The sequence below is a fragment of the Mercenaria mercenaria genome, chromosome 4, assembly GCF_021730395.1.
Source record: "Mercenaria mercenaria strain notata chromosome 4, MADL_Memer_1, whole genome shotgun sequence".
Lineage (NCBI taxonomy): Eukaryota > Metazoa > Mollusca > Bivalvia > Venerida > Veneridae > Mercenaria > Mercenaria mercenaria.
This window is the reverse complement of record NC_069364.1, coordinates 18,857,376-18,875,139: the sequence shown is the minus strand read 5'-3', so window position 1 is coordinate 18,875,139 and position 17,764 is coordinate 18,857,376. Positions and strand designations below refer to the sequence as shown.

At 32.5% G+C, this 17,764-nt stretch overlaps 1 protein-coding gene across 2 annotated transcripts in view; it reads left to right on the top strand.

The window, feature by feature from the left end:
* LOC123551112 (baculoviral IAP repeat-containing protein 8-like) overlaps positions 1-17,764 on the top strand; it is a 44,271-nt gene that overhangs the window by 18,724 nt on the left and 7,783 nt on the right. The window contains exons 1-4 of one of the 2 annotated variants that reach the window (XM_045339814.2): positions 6,658-6,755; positions 7,578-8,403; positions 8,538-8,689; positions 15,651-15,693. In XM_045339814.2, coding sequence (XP_045195749.2) covers positions 8,043-8,403; positions 8,538-8,689; positions 15,651-15,693 — 556 coding nt within the window. In that variant the 5' untranslated portion in view covers positions 6,658-6,755; positions 7,578-8,042. Of the gene's footprint in view, positions 1-6,657; positions 6,756-7,577; positions 8,404-8,537; positions 8,690-15,650; positions 15,694-17,764 lie in introns of those variants that run through there. The other variant, XM_045339811.2, reaches the window with a different exon arrangement.

The window sequence follows — 17,764 nt, the reverse complement described above, 5'->3', positions numbered from 1 at the left end:
AAAGAAGAGATTAAAAAACTAGAAGAATTGGGGGCAAGACCAAAAGAATTCAAAGTTGATCTTAATAAAGGAATTGATTTAGATCTTATAGATGAAAAATATAACACACCACAAGAAGTGTTTGACTTGTTTCACAGTAAATCTAAAGATCCAAATGAAAGAATGACTAGGTAAGAAGTAAAGAATATCATAGAAAATGCATCAGAGGATATAAGAAAATTGAGTCATGAATCTGGTGCAATTACTAGAATGATAAATCCCACAGATCTCAATCTAAAGCAAAAGAAGGCAATAATAGCTAAGTCGGATAATTATAAAAAAATATAGAGAAGTACTCAATGATATTCTTTATCAAGGAAAATATATGGGAAAAGGAATAAGATATCATAACCCATATAAGGTTTTACCAAATGGTCAATATAGTAATTCAATTATTAACTTAAATAAACTTTATGGTCAAAACAAATTGATTGCAAAGGATAGAATAACTGGAAAAGAAGAAATTAACACTAAAGTAGATAATGATTTAATTGATCTGATTAATAAAAGATATAACAATAATAAAAAACATTCAATACTTTCTAGGAAAATATTTAAAGAATTAACAGAAAAATCAGGATTACCTATCAATAAAAGGTCCATGAAATTTAAAAAAAGTAATTAGGGGACAGGGTTATGGCGTGTGTCCATGTAATCCAGAAGAACTGGTTAATAACTTAGAACTTATTTGTGGTTCAATAAATTCCTGAAATAATAATGAATAACTTAAAAATGAAGGTATTAGCATAATTGATGAACTATTAAAAATAAATAAATTGTTACCAGAACAACATGAAATGTTATATAAAAAAATATTTTTCTTGAATATAGAAATGGAACAAAAATAGTATTAAGTTCTGAAGCAGTTAAAAACAACACTAAAACTACTCCAAGTGATTTTACAGTCAGATTCAGTCGTTCTTTAATTTTAGATAAAAATAAAACTTATGTTGTTGGTTTGGATAGTATTAACACTATGACTTACTCTTGGCATAATATTAGTGATGAATATGATAATAAAAGAATTCGCTATAATAATGGTAAGGATTGGAAAGATATTATATTTCAAAATGGTTCTTACAGTTATACAGACATTAATAATTATATCAGGGAAACATTAATAAGCAATGGTGATTTTGAATTTGATAAATCAAACATTGCTCCAATAAGTTTGGAATTTGATTTATGTAGTTTTAAGGTTTTGATTTCAATTCATGATAATTTTATGTTTGATTTAAGAATGTCAAATTTTCATACATTGTTTGGATTTGAGAAAAAAGCTTTAAGAAATACTGAATGGGGAACTACAACACCAAATATAACTAAGTCTGTGGATACAATTTACGTTTATTGTGATCTTATTGATAATTCGCTTGTTGGTGGTAATTTTAGTGATATTATCTATGCTTTAAGTACTGCAGATTTAACAAGAGCTTATCCATTTACAAAAGAACCAAACAGAGTCGGATATTCTGAAATTAATAAGAATGTTATAAATTCAATTAGAATATAATTATATTACAGAGGTATTTGGTAGAATAATTAACTTTAACGGAGTTGAAACAAGTTTTACACTAATTTTAAAAGAAATTAATTAATTTTGAAATTATAAAATTTAGTTTTATATAATGTACAAAAAAAGTGTATGACAAATATAAAGGAATATTTATTTATGTTGATGCTCAAACTGGAGAAAAAATTATACATGGTAAGTCTTTGACTTCCGGAGATTCCATCTCTGGTACAGGTATCTTTGACACTTTAACAAAATTAATTCAATCTTCTGTTGCATCTGCTGGAAAAAAAGCTTTAGAAACTGTAGGAAAAGCAGCACTTGAAAGTGGAACTCGCAGGATTGGAACGGAAGTCGGACATTTAGCTGCTGATAAAATTACAGAAAAAATTAAAAGTTTCAAAAAACCCGCTCGTAATGACATTAAAAAAAACCTGCTGTTGGTAAACCTCTTGGTAATTTAATTGCTAAGGAATTACAAAAAACAAATTCAAATAAGAAGGAGGAGGATATTAATATAAGAATAAATAAATTATTGTCAGGGTCTGGAACTTCAGCTCGGCGTAAGCGTATTAACAGATTAATTTATAAAAAATAAAATAATATATAATATATATGTTTAGAACAAAACAGTATTGTGAAAGATATGAACTAACTCCTATTTAATTAGATACACCTTTAAGAACCCTCCTAGGAAATAATGTTAAACAGCAAAAAAGTGGGTATCACTTTACAATTAATGATAGAAGTTCATATTTTGATTGGTTTAATGGTTATTTTGAAGTAAGTTTTAAAGTTAATAAACTTGCTGATAATAATAATTATGCTGATGGAGATCAAACTGCTTTAATTAATAAAGCAGCTTCAATAATTGATCAACTAATAATTAATCAAAATGGAAAAATTGTCTATGATTGTAATAATTTCTATAAGGTAATTAACTTAAAAATTTTAGTTGAACTATCTAAGGATTATGCAGAATCAACTGGAACAAATGAATTCATTTATTTAGATACTACTGCTGTTGCTGAAAGTAGGGATGACCAAGCTGGATATAATAAAGGTTTTGAAATTAGAAAAGGATTAATCCAGGGTGGTAATAATGTAAATGCGAAAATTCCGTTAAATAATTATTCATTTTTTCAGGGTTTGGAACAAAACATATTACCTCCAAGCCAAATCCAAATAACATTACAATTAACTAATGATGATGAATTAATTTACAGAGCTAATGCTGCCAATGCAGGTAGAGTAATTGTAACAGAATTAATTTTGTGGGTTCCGCGTTTAATTTTTAATGATTATGGAATTAATTTAATTTCTGAAAGATATACAAAAGCAAGGTGGAAATACTTGCGCGGAATGGTTATGCAAGATGTAGTTACTAGACAAAGTAATATAAATTTTAGAATAACAGCTTGTGTAACAAAACCCGAACATGTGTTTGTTTATTTACAACGACTTGATAAAAGTAATTCACAAGAACATAATCCACATTTATTGGACACATTTAAAGTTAATACAGCAAATAATAATTGCACATTGGAATCTTGTCGTCTTGAAGCTGGTAACGGTGTTTTTTATCCTGAAACGGAATATACAAGTATATCAAGAATTTACGATGATGTTCCTTATTATTCTTATAAACAAATTAATAAAACCACTGGAAGTCTCTTAAATTTATCAAATTTTAAAAGTTTGTTTGGGTTTGTTCATTTTAACTTAGAATTTAAAAAGGAAGGAATAACAGAAGATCCTAAGCATATTAAATTAACCGCTAAATTAAACATTCCACCTGCAGCTGATATTCGTGCTTACGCAGTTGTATTGTATGAAGAAACAGTTGAAATAAATACTATTGGAAATGAACTTGTTATTGTTTAAATAAAATAAATTTTAAATATATAATGACATCAAATTATATTGAATATAAAGTAAATTTAACAGATGGACAAAAGAAAAACTTAGCGAAAGTTTATAACAACAAAATTTCACATACTTTTAGATTAAAATATGAACAATTACGTGGAAACTTTCCTTTACTTTTAACAAAAACACTAATTAATCAAACTAACAACTCTATTAGGAATAAAAACGGATTAGAAATTACAATTTCAAAAAAAAACAAATGTCCAGTCAAGGTCAAAATGGAGGATTCTTGGGAGCTTTTGCTGAATTAATAGGAAAAACAATTCTTCCAATGGCAGCAAAAATAGCTCCAAAAATATTAGCTCCTCTAGGCGTCGGGCCTCTTTCTGGTCTTGCCAGTACTGGAGTCAGTAAGTTGTTTGGGAATGGTATGATTTCGGTAGCTAATAATAAGAGAAATATGATAACACCATATCTTACACCTAATCAAAGAAAACAATTAAGGGGAACTGGTGTAATTACTTTAACTCAAAAACAGAAACAAAATGGCGGTTTCTTAGGTATGTTAGCTGCTAGTCTAGGGATACCTTTGATTACATCTTTGTTAAGTGTAAAGGGGCAAGGTCGGGGCATACAGATTCACAAAGAAGACCTTACAGACGAATTCCTATTGTAAAAAAAAATTATAATCAAACCAATCCCTAACTTTGAAATTGAACAATGGGTAAAACAATTAAAAATTAAAAACTTTAGGGGTGTATTTAGTAGAAACGATCTCCCAAACACAAAACGGAAAAAAAATGAATGTGGAATAATTAATTTAGTTAACTCTATCGGATCTGGAACACATTAGGTGTGTTATGTCGGGAAAGTATACTTTGACCCATTCGGACTTCCTCCGCCAAAAGAAATAGTTAAATATATACCTAGAGTAAAGTATAACAACATACAATATAAAGACAGAACAAGTGTATTGCGTGGTTATTATTGTTGTTTTTTTTCATGAAAATGTTACAAGATGGTATAAACATTTATGATTTATTGTATAAAATACTAAAAGTTAACAATCTAAAACAAAATGAACAAACAATCACTTTCTATTTCATGTCCCATTAACACACCTGCAGAAAATTGTGAAACAATCCTACGCTTGAGTGAACAAGTCTAGTTCCACAGATCAATATTCTCCAGAAAATTGTGAGACAATCCTACGCTTGAGTGAACAAGTCTCATTAATTGATAGTTCCACAGATCAATATCCTGCAGAAAATTGTAAAACAATCCTACGCTTGAGTGATTTGGTTGTTTGTACAGCATTTACCAACCATTCATTCCATTTCTTTATTTCGGGGTCGTCGGGGTAAGTGTTCCTCAAATGTGTAATAATGTAATCAATATCGCGCGAGAATTCTTGAATACTCCTGAAATGAAATAAAGAAAATAGTTTTTAAAGTCATGTATCACTTACGTTTTCTGCAACGTATAAATAGATTGTTTACATCAATATCAAAATATTCAAGCGGTGGGTAAATACACTCAACGTCGCTGAAAAGTTACCACCCTAATGAACCTTATATTTTAAAAATCGCACTTGGCTGTATTAAAAGCATAACACGATTTATTTTTGACACAGTTGAAACGTCACTGTCAAATTCGATAAACTCCGTTTGGGGTATGGGCTGTACGTGCAAAATGACTTTTTTTCCAGCAATGCTGATATGTATGAAAATTCTATCGCAAGTCATTCATCACCCTTGAAAGACAGTCGACAGACTAAAAGGAATACGTTTAAAAAGCAGAATTTCCTTGCTAAGAAATGCCATCAGGTAATTTGCATGGTTGATGTTGACCTTTCGTGTCGTGAAATTGCGCGTCGTATGTGCAGTTCTCGCCTGACTTCTAAAGTTAGTCAAAAGATAAGAAAAATAACACTTACATTTTAATTGTCTAAATTAGTTGTTATCCATTTAATTCTACTTCTTTATGTCAATAAGTTTATCGTAATAATGTCCTTGAATAAAACACTTGCCATTTCACACGTCGCTAATGTTCTAGAATCCGATAACCGTCAGACAGCGAAATACTCTTACTGGAAAAGCGATCAATATTGCGTGCGTGTTAATGCTGAAACTATTCTGTAATTGTTTTCAGTCTTGATAAAGATTTTGAAAGTTGAATTTATATTTTTCAGTACTTTATTAAACCAGAGGTTTTCGTTGGATTCAAAATCTGTGGTTATTTAATTGTGTAAGTGAATCTTGTTCCCAGGAATTTGTGTTCATCAAACCGGAGGTTTTTTTAATTGGTCAAACCGAATGTTTTTTTAAAGTGGTCAGCATTGGTCAAAATGGGGTCAATTTGGGGTTAAAAGCGCAAAAAGCGCTATATATATAACTACTTATGTGAGGTATGTATTAAGAGTTTAATGCAATATATATTATTTGACACAATGTAAATTGTCCGTCTTTTTCAGATAACAATATCATAGTTCAAGTGTTTTCAATCTCTAGATTAGTCTATAGGTTATTTGACATTGTCAAATAGCAGTTGTAAATTAATACTGAATTTAAATTTATTTTTTTCATTCTTATCATGTGAAGCGCGACCTGAAAGGAGTTGTAATACTACAAATATAGAAGAAACGGTATAGCGAGAAAATAAACGTTTGCAATTGAAAGCGCTAGCAGTGAAAAATTAAAACTATTGAAAAAAAGCTCAGAAGTTTACTACTGTTTATCCCTGGAAATTAAACTGTATGTCTCAAGCTTCACTTGTGACGTTGAATTTTTCATTTGAGTAAGCCATTCATCCAGCTGGCGTACGGAAGGTTGGTTGTTCAACCAAGGTGCCCGCTCTTGGTAAAATAAAGCACTGAAGGGTACCTTGGGTATTCCTCAACCATCATAGCTGGAAAATCGCTATATGACCCATATATGTTTTGGTGCAACGTTAGCCCAACAAACAAGTTATATTCTATATTTAGAATGTTGTTGAGATGTCCTTGTACAAAATATGGTTAAACTAGTAAACTAAAACTGTGTTAATTCATGGCCGGTTATTTGTCAAATGTACAGCACAGTAGATACGTCTCAATTTACGTAAATTTTATTTATAGATAATGCATTGATCTACTTCCTGCAATCTAATACTGTTATATTGTGTATTTCATTATCGTTATATAAAGTATTTAAATGTCAATTGATCTCGTGACTGACTATCTATTTAAAGTGTTTGCGGAAAAGTAGGGATCGCCAACGAAACAATGTTACTGCGGAAGAAAAATCCTAAAATTCAGGATGTTTCTGCTACACATTTACACAGGATAAAATAATTGGTATTTTTGCGTTTTACCCTTACGTAGCAATAATGTTGATGACTGATATATTGAATGTATATACAAAACTTTGGTTTCGTTTTGAGAGAGCCTTCTTCTTCTGTTATTTTGCCAGCTACTTTAAATGTCGATGATATATTTAAGTTCTTAATCATATTGATGCCAGAGCTGTTCCTTAAATTTAGATATAGTTCATAAGGCGTAAAAAAATGTTTGTTTCCGGTATCCCTACCGACCCTAAATTTTTGGCCCAACCCTAAATGTTTTTGGCCTTGGAGAATACATTTTTAACTTTTTAACAATAAGTTGCAAAACTGCAATTTTTATGCTTTTAACATGGCCAGTGATGTTTGAAGTCAACTTACTGATCTCTAAAGGCGTAACCCCCTATCTGTATTCATTTTTTGACACAAAAATAACTTCCGAAAAGTCTCCCTTAATAAAAAATAATTTCCAAACAAAATAAATTTCCGACCTACCTACCCTATTTTTTTAGCATGTTACCGGAAACAAAGAATTTGTTTAGGCCTAACACACAATTAGTGCAGTAAGAACTAGATACATGCCGCTATTCATCGTTGTAACAAACATCTGTATTAAGACGGTCTTCTATTCGCGTTATTTTTGTTAGTGCATACTTGTTCTTGTGATGCTACGAACATGAAACAGATATGTTTTCTGGTATCCAACAATGTTCTATTTTTAACTTTAACTGAAATCCATATCTTCTACATGTTCTATTATCTTTTATCTACTCTCAACATGCTTAAACATTGTGTTTACATAAGCTATTTATCAATATTTGTATTTTGTTTATTTCAGTTACGTCTTAAAGGGGAATACCATGTAACATGCAACAAAATGGTTTCGAACCGGACAAAGCTCAGGGATGCCAAATTTATTTCTAAAACAGACTTAAAATCAATTTACAAAAGAAACAATTTGTTTAAAAAATGCGTTTATGATTCAAAAGATTTATGTCGAGCAGAATGGAAAGTTGTCAAGAAAATTATATATTTGATTGCTCGGGATACCTGTGAAGCGTATTGCAGTCATTTGTATACCAGCAGTAGTGATGGCTCACACCCTATGCTAAATAAGCGAACCCTAGACCGTGGCAGGAGCTTTTAAAATTGCATCAACTTGAATTGTCATGTAAAACGTATAAAAAATAAACATTAAATAAACTGGCCCGGATTAACAAAACTAGTGCAATAAAACACAAGTTTCAAGATTTAAAAGTTAAACTCCTCTGTCCCTTTCGTATTCATATTCAAATGTCTCGGTATGGCTAATCATTTTGTAAGAAGCGAATTCCCGCAGCAAGTTTCAACCGATCAGGCCAGCCAAGACCGAAGTGAAATTGCATTTTCTAATGGAGCATCGTTCACCTCGTTTTCCACAGTTGATGGTTATCTTTTAAATTCTGAACACCATGTTGTAAGAAATGGTATTTTAGATGTAACTGGACAACAGCAATTAGCATATACACATTCCGTGGAAACATCGGCAGGTACACGAAGACCAAGGCGACCAGCAAGACATCCCGAGTATATAGATTATAGTCAAAGACTTAGATCCTACGCTAGATGGATTCGCTTGAGTCCTGGTCCAGTCTGTCTCTGTGAAGCTGGCTTTTTCTTTACCGGTAGGTTTAACAATTTGCAGCTGATGACAGAAATTGATATTCACACTTACCAAAACAATGTGAAAAGTATTTTATATTCAATTAATGTTATCGTTTCATCTTTTTTTAATAGAGTAGTCTATTTTCTATTTTAGATCAAGGTGATTTGGTACGTTGTTTCCAATGCGGTATAGGTCTCAAAGATTTCTCGTCAGGGGACGATCCTCTACTGGAACATGTACGACATTCAGGAGATTGCCCATACCTTGTTGAACATCTAGGAACTGCTGGGCTGTCTGCTATAAAGGTAGATTAATTACTAACCAACGTTTAAAATTGATATCTCAGATTCAAACTATCTGTAAAGGTGACGTACATAATTTTTCTTCTAAGCGATTTTACACAGTCTTATCAATCTAAAACAAAGTTACAAAAAAAAACGTAAATGAGCGGTTTACAGCAGTTCTCGTTAATCTATTGTTTTTATTTATTTATTTTGCTGCGATTAACGTTGCACCGATACAATAACTGGTCATATGGCGACTTTCCAGCTTTGATGGTGGAGGAAGACCCCAGGTGCCCGTCCGTGCATTATAGTTAGTTCGTCATGACCGGGCACCTGGGTAGTACCATCGACCTTCCGTAAGCCAGCTGGATGACTACCTCACATGAAGGATTCAATGCCCCGAGTGAGGCTCGGACACACATCGATGAGAGGCAAGTAACTGAAGTCAGCGACCTTAACCACTCGGCCATGGAAGCCCTTTTATCGTTTTCAGTATAGAATACTTATATGTAACAGAATTCGCTTTACTCGGTGCTAGGGGCGCGAGAAAGTTGCACTTTCCATTACCTCTCATAAACAGACTTAAATCGTGTCTGCTACTGTTTTTCCTGGTTGCATCTTATGCTTCCATGGGATTCTTATAAATGGTATTAACTATAACAACAGCAAACTTTATGAACCGTGTGGAGACCGATAAACGTCTACCCGTATTTGGATTCAGTGTTGTTATATTTCCTTCTTCTTTGGGTTCATAGAGGATCTTACATGAGTGTTTTTCCATATTGAGTATATTATACGAGTTAAATAAATTCAATATGGGAAGACACTCATGTAAGATTCTTTTTATCACATAAACCAAATACGCAGTAAAAGTGTGTCAAGAATGATCACACTTCCCCTTTAGCAAATAAAAGCTAAAGGAGTAATGCGGTTTCTATTTAATGGGCCAAGAAAATAGTGCAACGCTAAACGTCAATACGTTTATTTTTCTTACTTTGAAAACACTTCTAAAATTTCACAATATATCATGTGCTTCAATTCAATTTTTAACACTTTTAGATGACTTAAAATCAGTCTTTTTAACAATAACAAATACATGTGACCTGGCAAATGACGTCACACTATAAGTTAACACAGCGCGTGCGATTTAAAGTACATGTCACTGTGAATCGCTATCGCTTTCAATAATTCTTAGTCGTTTTCTTGGTGGATTAGATCGAGAAGCGTTGTTGGCTTGGTTAATGTACACATTAAACGTACCATCATGGACGGGACCAGCAAACAGACTTTGAAATCCACCCGTCAGATTTATATTTGAGGTGAAATTTGAATGCATCGTCCGAAGTTGCCACGCTTGGTGTCGAATATGTGTTGACCTGATTAAGTGGATAGGCCTATGCTGTGTAGTTTGCTTTATCAGTATCAGGATTTGGATGTGCAGTGCTGCTGGATGAATACAGGGTTTTGGATATTTCTTTGTGCTGATTTTCATTGATGTGACTGTAGTTATTAATAGAAGATATGTTTTTGTGACCAGAAATTTGCATTATGTGATTTGCTGGAACATTGCTATTGTTTAGTTTTTGAACGAGGAATTTGCGTGCACTATGATTTGACAGCCGTTTATCAGTGTTAATTCCTGAGCTCTGAACCATACGTTTCATCATTGATTGCAGTTTGTTAATACCAACAGTATTACGTTTGAACCAGGTGTCTTCATCACAAGGTAAGGGTTTTGTTGTTGCAGCTATGTAGAAAGGATGGGTTGGTTCAGAGTAACCACTGTGGCGTGTCTTGGCTCATATTTTGTATATTTGGACAGGGCATCTCTCAGGATTTGCAACGTTACACCATATTTTAGGCTTTACTGTACGAACATCTCTGGGATTTTCCCCTGTTCTGGTTTTAGTTTGTCTCTCAGTAAATTCAAGATATTTATTGCCATTTTCATCTTCTTTCAAATTAATGTCACCCCAACACATGTCACGATGTTCAGCACATCCCCTTAAGCCAAAATGCACAGTATTATAAAACCAGAGAGTTTGTAAGATACTATCGGGAGTGCTTACATCCATTTGCTTGCTTTCCCATAAGACAGAAAATTCTTCGTCAGAGATGACCTCACTCTTGCGTGGTAGGTTTCCTTTGCCATCTCGCTTAACGCCCAAAGTCGTTAATGACGAACAATTGAGTGTTCCTTACACTGGTCGTTTAAACATAGGCATCAGGGGCAAATTAAATATACTAGAATTTCAATAATTACATGTTCATTCTTGTTACCTAATATAAGTTGGATTTATCTGATCCATAATCCAAAAAATAAATCACTGAAGTGAGAATAAAATGATACATACGTTACTGACGCCATGTGCAAGTTTTACTCAAAAATTAACAACGATCGATCTCTTTTAGAGTTAATGACGGATTTTTTAATAAATGCAAAAAATACATATTCCCTTATTACTAATAACTGCTTCATAATGTGTATGTTTGTGTTATTACGATTCCTAAACAATAAAACAGATATGACGCCGATGAAGGGATACTTACGTTATGCATCTATTCTACTATGAATATATAAGCTTGACATATAAAAATAGCGTTTTATGTGCTTTTTAAGGTTATTTCTAGTCTCATTACAACTACAGGCTATATCATTTGATACTAGATGTACTTAGCAGTGATATATTTTTCACTTAAATTTTCCTTATGTAAAGATTACACTTTCCATGATACAAACTTTACCTTTATTCTAAGACATTACAAATCACAGCAATTTATGTTGAACTAAGTGTAGTTTTTTCATGCCAAAACAGTGCATGCATTTTCAATAAATCTATTATGAAGCAGAGGTTCTTCTTAATTCAAGTGGCATAAGAAATGGCAAAATGATACAAACGTGATCGATACAAACGTGACCAGCCTAATTTAAAATAACATAAACATGAAAGTGTCACTCAGTTTTAATTGATAATGTCATCACTTTGTATCGTCTATGTCATAAGATGCAGATTTCACACATGTAAAGTCGCACATTTGTCCTTGAAGACGTGTTGTCTTTTCCTGCAAATGTTCAACGGGCTCCCTTGATAACGTACGGTATAAATAGTAAGTAAATTTGATATATCTTAAAGTAAAACCTGTTTGTGATTACATGACAATCATATTTTTTGGTTTGAATTTAATTTGTGTTGTTATACATACTGAGTACGCCATAAACACTGAACAAACTATTGATACATACGTTACGTATGGTAACGTATGTATCTTTTCATACTTGATATTTTATTGACTCTCCATTTTGTACAACATGAGGCTTCTTTTATTTTTTTTTGAAGTTAAGGTTCCAAGATAAAACACACGGGCGTTTAAATCTGCTGAAAAGTTTTGTTTTTAACACTATTTTTGTTTAAAACATGTCATACAAATTCTAATTTTAAAATATGATAAAATATGCGTTGATATTTATTTCTTATTGTAAAGTTTCGTTTACAAAATGGGTCGTATGTCATTGAATTTTTATTATAAAGATACATGTTTGACATTTTATTAAAAACAAAATGAATGGAAACAGCATAGCCGTGGCACAATATAGCACAGTGATTGGTAACGTATGTATCAATACATTCGTTATTGGTGTATGTGTGCGTATATCAGTAATAATTACTCATATATTAGTAATAATTACTCATTGTTGACTTGTGGTGGGTTGCACATCAGATAAACATTATTGTAACATCGATGGCTGAAGTTCAAAAGAAGTATAATCGTGAACGGGAGAAGGCTAAAGGCAGTGCGCTCCTTGAAATGGAGAGTATCAGACAGTGAAAATATTACCTCCCTGGGCAAACAAAGAAGGGAATTGAGAAAATAAGAAAAAACAAACAAATAAACAGACTGTCCAGACTCCGAAAGAAACCCAGTACTTTTTCACAAGGAATGTATAATGTCATAACATGACATTATACACTCCTTATGAAAATGTACCAGGTTTCTTTCGGAGTCTGGAGATTCTGTTTCTTAGTTTGGTGAATAGGCTTTGGTTGTTCCAGCACGGGCCTTTAACCGAAATGAGTGTGTATGTAGTGCTGACTTAGAATGTACGCCACCTTACATTACTTTTTTTTCGTTTTCTATTAAAATTGGTACCTCAAAACGAATATCTGCCGTAAAAATAAAACAGCTACCTTTAATTACTGTTAAGGTAAAACTCTTCCAGTAAAAGGGCATAAACTTTTGTTTCAAGCATGATACCTCTTTAAATATTTTTTCAAGAATGTAAATAGATTTGAAAAAGTCTTTACAGTAAATACAGACTTAATAGAACTGTTCATTCTGAAAGAAATTTTATATGTAGAACTGTCGGACTGTGGTGATGTTTGGTGCATGAATGCAGTGGTGCTCAACTTAAATAAAATCATCTGTTCTTCATTTTTTTTTTTTTTTGGAAACGTTTCGGACACGGTGACTTGTGGTTACATTTAATTTTGAATATTTGAATAAGCATTGTTTGGCGTGCATATCATTATATACAGCTTGATGTAGTGTGATTCATGGATACAGCGACAAAAGCACTTGCTATAAGGGCTGCCACCTTACAAATATACAAGAGGACGAGATTATCAAAGCCGGCTTTGAAAATACGAATCATTAATTTTACAAACGTAAGAAATAATTAATAAATATTTGTGCTTTTCATTTACAATGGTCGGCTTTAATTTGATGGCAATATTGAACACAATATTTGGTGCCCGCAAATTGATTCGTTATACTTAAGTTGGGATACATACGTTACCATCAGCATATTTCTGATCAGATGGTAAACCAAGACTTTATTGTCATATTGTGCATAAGATTATGCTGATTATATGTCAACGGTTTCGTTACAAAAGTATAACCACAACTAAAATATTTGTTGTAAAGAAGTATTCTGGTAAAGTTGTATGTTTTATGATTTGACAAGTTAAATACGAGTTATGGTAAATTTTCATAAATGTTTCCAAGAAAAGCTTTATTTAATGAACTTAAATTCGAGTTATTAGACACATAATGTTGGTAAATGAGCATATAAGCCACATAATACATCTAACTTGAATGTATTTTTCTCTCATACCCATGTCATTCAATCTAATGATACTTACGTTACTTTTGTAGTGTAGCTTAACTTTCAAGCAGGACGCATAAAAACATTCAATTTGCTCTAACAAGTGTATATGTTTATGGTATCGTAAGAGTATATCTATGATTTTATGAGCTAATTATGTTTGCAATTTACCTTTTGTTAATGTTTTTAAATATGTTTTGTAACAGTTAAATGTTCGTTCAATAAAATTTACTAGCGAACTTGCGAGGTAATATTTTTTTATAACTCTAAGCGAACGTTAACTCTATAATGTAAGAGGTAATCATGATTATCAAAAGTCGTATACATAGCTATAGCTTCAACAACGAATAATTTCTTGTCTGTATGTATCCATAAAATCGTGAATTAGTGCACCTAAATGTTGCATAACGTATGTATCTTAAAGCAAACATACGAACAAGAGCGGTATATTTCAACAAAGCATAACGCCTAAACAAGAGAAGTGGTGTTGCTGATTTTTCACTATCGTTTGTAGAAAACATAGTATTTTTAGTAGGTTTAACTTTTAATGGTTTCTTAAGACAAAAATATTTCAATAATTTTGTAAGGCAATTGCTTGTTATTAACGACTTTGGGCGTTAAATTGTTTTTGTTTGCTCTTCAGAACTTCTCGTACCTGAGCAAACCCAGGTCCAGTGGCAATGTACTCTCCATAATTGTACCCGAAAATGTAAAAGTGTGGACCAAATAATACAATGCTCTGTATTTTTACAGATAATTATGCGCAGATAAGAAACTTGGTTTATAGAATTAGATCTAGATCTAGTAGAATATTTGCTATTTTAAGTAGATCTATTTCAGTATATTATATTCCAGTGTTTTATCATTTTATATCGTGTTTTAACATTTAATGATTTATTTACTGTAGCCCTTGTCTACTGTAGATTCTATATTTGTATACATAGAAACTTAAAGTATTGTTGTTCACGGCGGTCTGATAATTAACTTGGGTGAGGTTATAAAGAATACCTGCGTAGCTGTCGGTCGAATCTTGATACCATTCCCCTGAGGCTACCTGGTTCATAGTCCTCGCCATTTGACTTTTTCACACTCAGGAGAAAACGGCTCAGTAGTAGTGGGAGTTCACTGACAGGGATTTCATGCAGCAACCTTGTCTCTCCAACCGCGGGTTCATTAAAAAAGGAATTCAGCAATTTAAGATCGTTCATTGTTTTGGTCAGAGTATTTTTATTTAATTGCTGATCTATACAGTAAATGTGTTAATGTCATCACTATTTACGTGCTGGAATCTGGAGCTATTAGCTTTGACAGTAGGCTGAGTAGTTGTCGTCTGCACGGTCACTTTGTCCGGCGCCGGACAGTCTACACGTTTCAGTCTTTCAGGTTCTATTTCAAACTCGAATTCAGTATTGTATAGTCTGACCATGAAAAATGTCCCAAAACCTCTTTGTACTTTCTCAGTGATCTGGCCACCACCTTTACCATCAATCTGAGCCAAATCACCCACGGTTAACGGACGGTTCGCCATGTTTATTTACTTTTTTGACAGCGCGTATGAATACATAAATAAAGTGATTTGAACCCGCATATGCCTCATTTGCATATTTATTACCGAATTTATTGCTTGGCTTTATTAAACTCCCGCGCCATAGTTTATGTGATAAATGAGGTTTATTTAATATCTGTTTTATGGTATTCCACTTTAGTTTGTGCTAGGGGGCGTGGGCGGTTATCATATACTGTACAACGCAAAATCTATGTATGTCTGATAGCAGTCACTTTTATAAATATAAGATATGTACTATGAATGTTTGATATACGAGATTTTGCTATTTGTCATTACTTTTATTTTATTCAAACACAAACACATATCTTCAGACGAAATGTCAGGCAGAGCAAGCAGAATCTAATGAACAGCAAAGTAAGTGATTTACATTTTGTCTAGTAATTATGAAAATGTATTGTTTTATGTTAGACGTTAGAGTCCAATTTTCCGTAACAGCATTTTCCCATGATCTCTCTTCAAATGTAAGACAATTTCATTAATTTGATACATCACTCTTGATGTCGTCGTAATAGAAATGTCTTTATTCTTCAAAGTATTTTGATAAGTTTGGAACCTTTTATCAAAAGGGTTTTTGAAATGGTATTAGCCTTTCCGCACAAAACAAAAATAACTTTCAAGTTTGTCTTTCCTGATGACGGATTGGTGGAACACATTGATGGATATCTTAGTCTTACCTGTAAAGTGTTGTAAAATTTCAGATATCATATTTTTCATCATATAGAATATCATAATTGAAACTTCCAGTCATTGAAACCTCCAGAATAATGTTAAAATTCAATCTTAGTCTTGTATGCAAAGTAATGTCGAAATTCACGACTCATGTTGTTTGGTATAACTAAAATTAGCTGCTTTTATCAATACTTAAACAATAAGTTCCCAAACGTGGTTTATCGTAGAATAACTAGGGTTTGAGTTCTGCGTAAGAAAATAATACGAAGGCCTAGGCCTGAGTGATATATTGTTTCGCATAACAACGAAACCCTCGGGTTATCCTACGATAAATCACACTTGGGGACTTATTGTTTCGATTCTAACACGACATACTAGTATCAACAGTGTAAGAAACAAGTTAAAAACAAGTCTAAGTTAAAAAGGGACATAACTCTGTCAAAATTCAAATCAGAGTTATGGGAATTGTGTCTCCTGGTGTAGACTTTGATAGTAAATAACTATTTCAAGTCAAAAGCTTTAACAGTAACAGAGATATTTGACTTTTAGCAAAACATTCTAAGCTAAAAAGGGGCATAATTCTTTTAAAATTCAAATCAGAGTTATGGATATTGTTTCTCCTGGTGTAGACTTTGATGGTAAATAAGTATTTTAAGTTTCAAGTCAAAAGCTTTGATAGTAACAGAGATATTTAACTTTATCAAAAACTTTAACCAAAAATTCTAAGTTAAAAAGGCGCATAATTCTGTCAAAATTCAAACCAGAGTTATGGGAATTGTGTCTCTTGGTGCAGACTTTGATTGTATATAACTATTTTGAGTTTCAAGTCAAAAACTTTAACTGTAACAGAGATATTTGACTTTTAACCAAAAATTCTAAGTTAAAAAGGGGCATTATTCTGTCAAAATTCAAATCAGAGTTATGGGGATTGTTTCTTTTGGTGTAGACTTTGATGGTAAATAAGTATTTTAAGTTTCAAATCAATAGCTTTGATAGTAACAGAGATATTTGACTTTATCAAAAACTTTAACCAAAAATTCTAAGTTAAAAAGGGGCATAATTCTGTCAAAATTCAATCAGAGTTATGGGGATTGTTTCACCTGGTGTAGACTTTTATAGTAAATAACTATTTTAAGTTTCAAGTCAATAGCTTTGATAGTAACAGAGATATTTGACTTTATCAAAAACTTTAACCAAAAATTCTAAGTTAAAAAGGGGCATAATTCTGTCAAAATTCAAATCAGAGTTATGGAGATTGTTTCTCCTGGTGTAGACTTTGATAGTAAATACCTATTTTAAGTTTCAAGTCAATAGCTTTGATAGTAACAGAGATATTTGACTTTATCAAAAACTTTATCCAACGCCGACGCCGACGCCGACGCCTGGGCGAGTGCAATAGCTCTACTTTTTCTTCGAAAAGTCGAGCTAAAAATGGTAACTTCATTTTACGACCGTGCTACGCAACTGGATCGGATGACGTCATTGCACGCGAATGGTTTATTGCAGAATAAGCCGAGTTAGAATTTGCTCTACACGTATGTAGGTTATTCGCTGGCCGTGTTAGAATTTGTGATATCACTCTTTTCAAGGAAATTTCCGGTTTTCTGTTATGTGCATTACCATGCATCCCCAGCTTTTATTATATTTGACTGGCTTATCATAGTAGGTTGTCCCCTTGAAAACTATCCAATAATCAATACTGGTTTCCCTACCGATATTAGTTTGAGCAATAGATTATATAGGAAATTTATTTTCA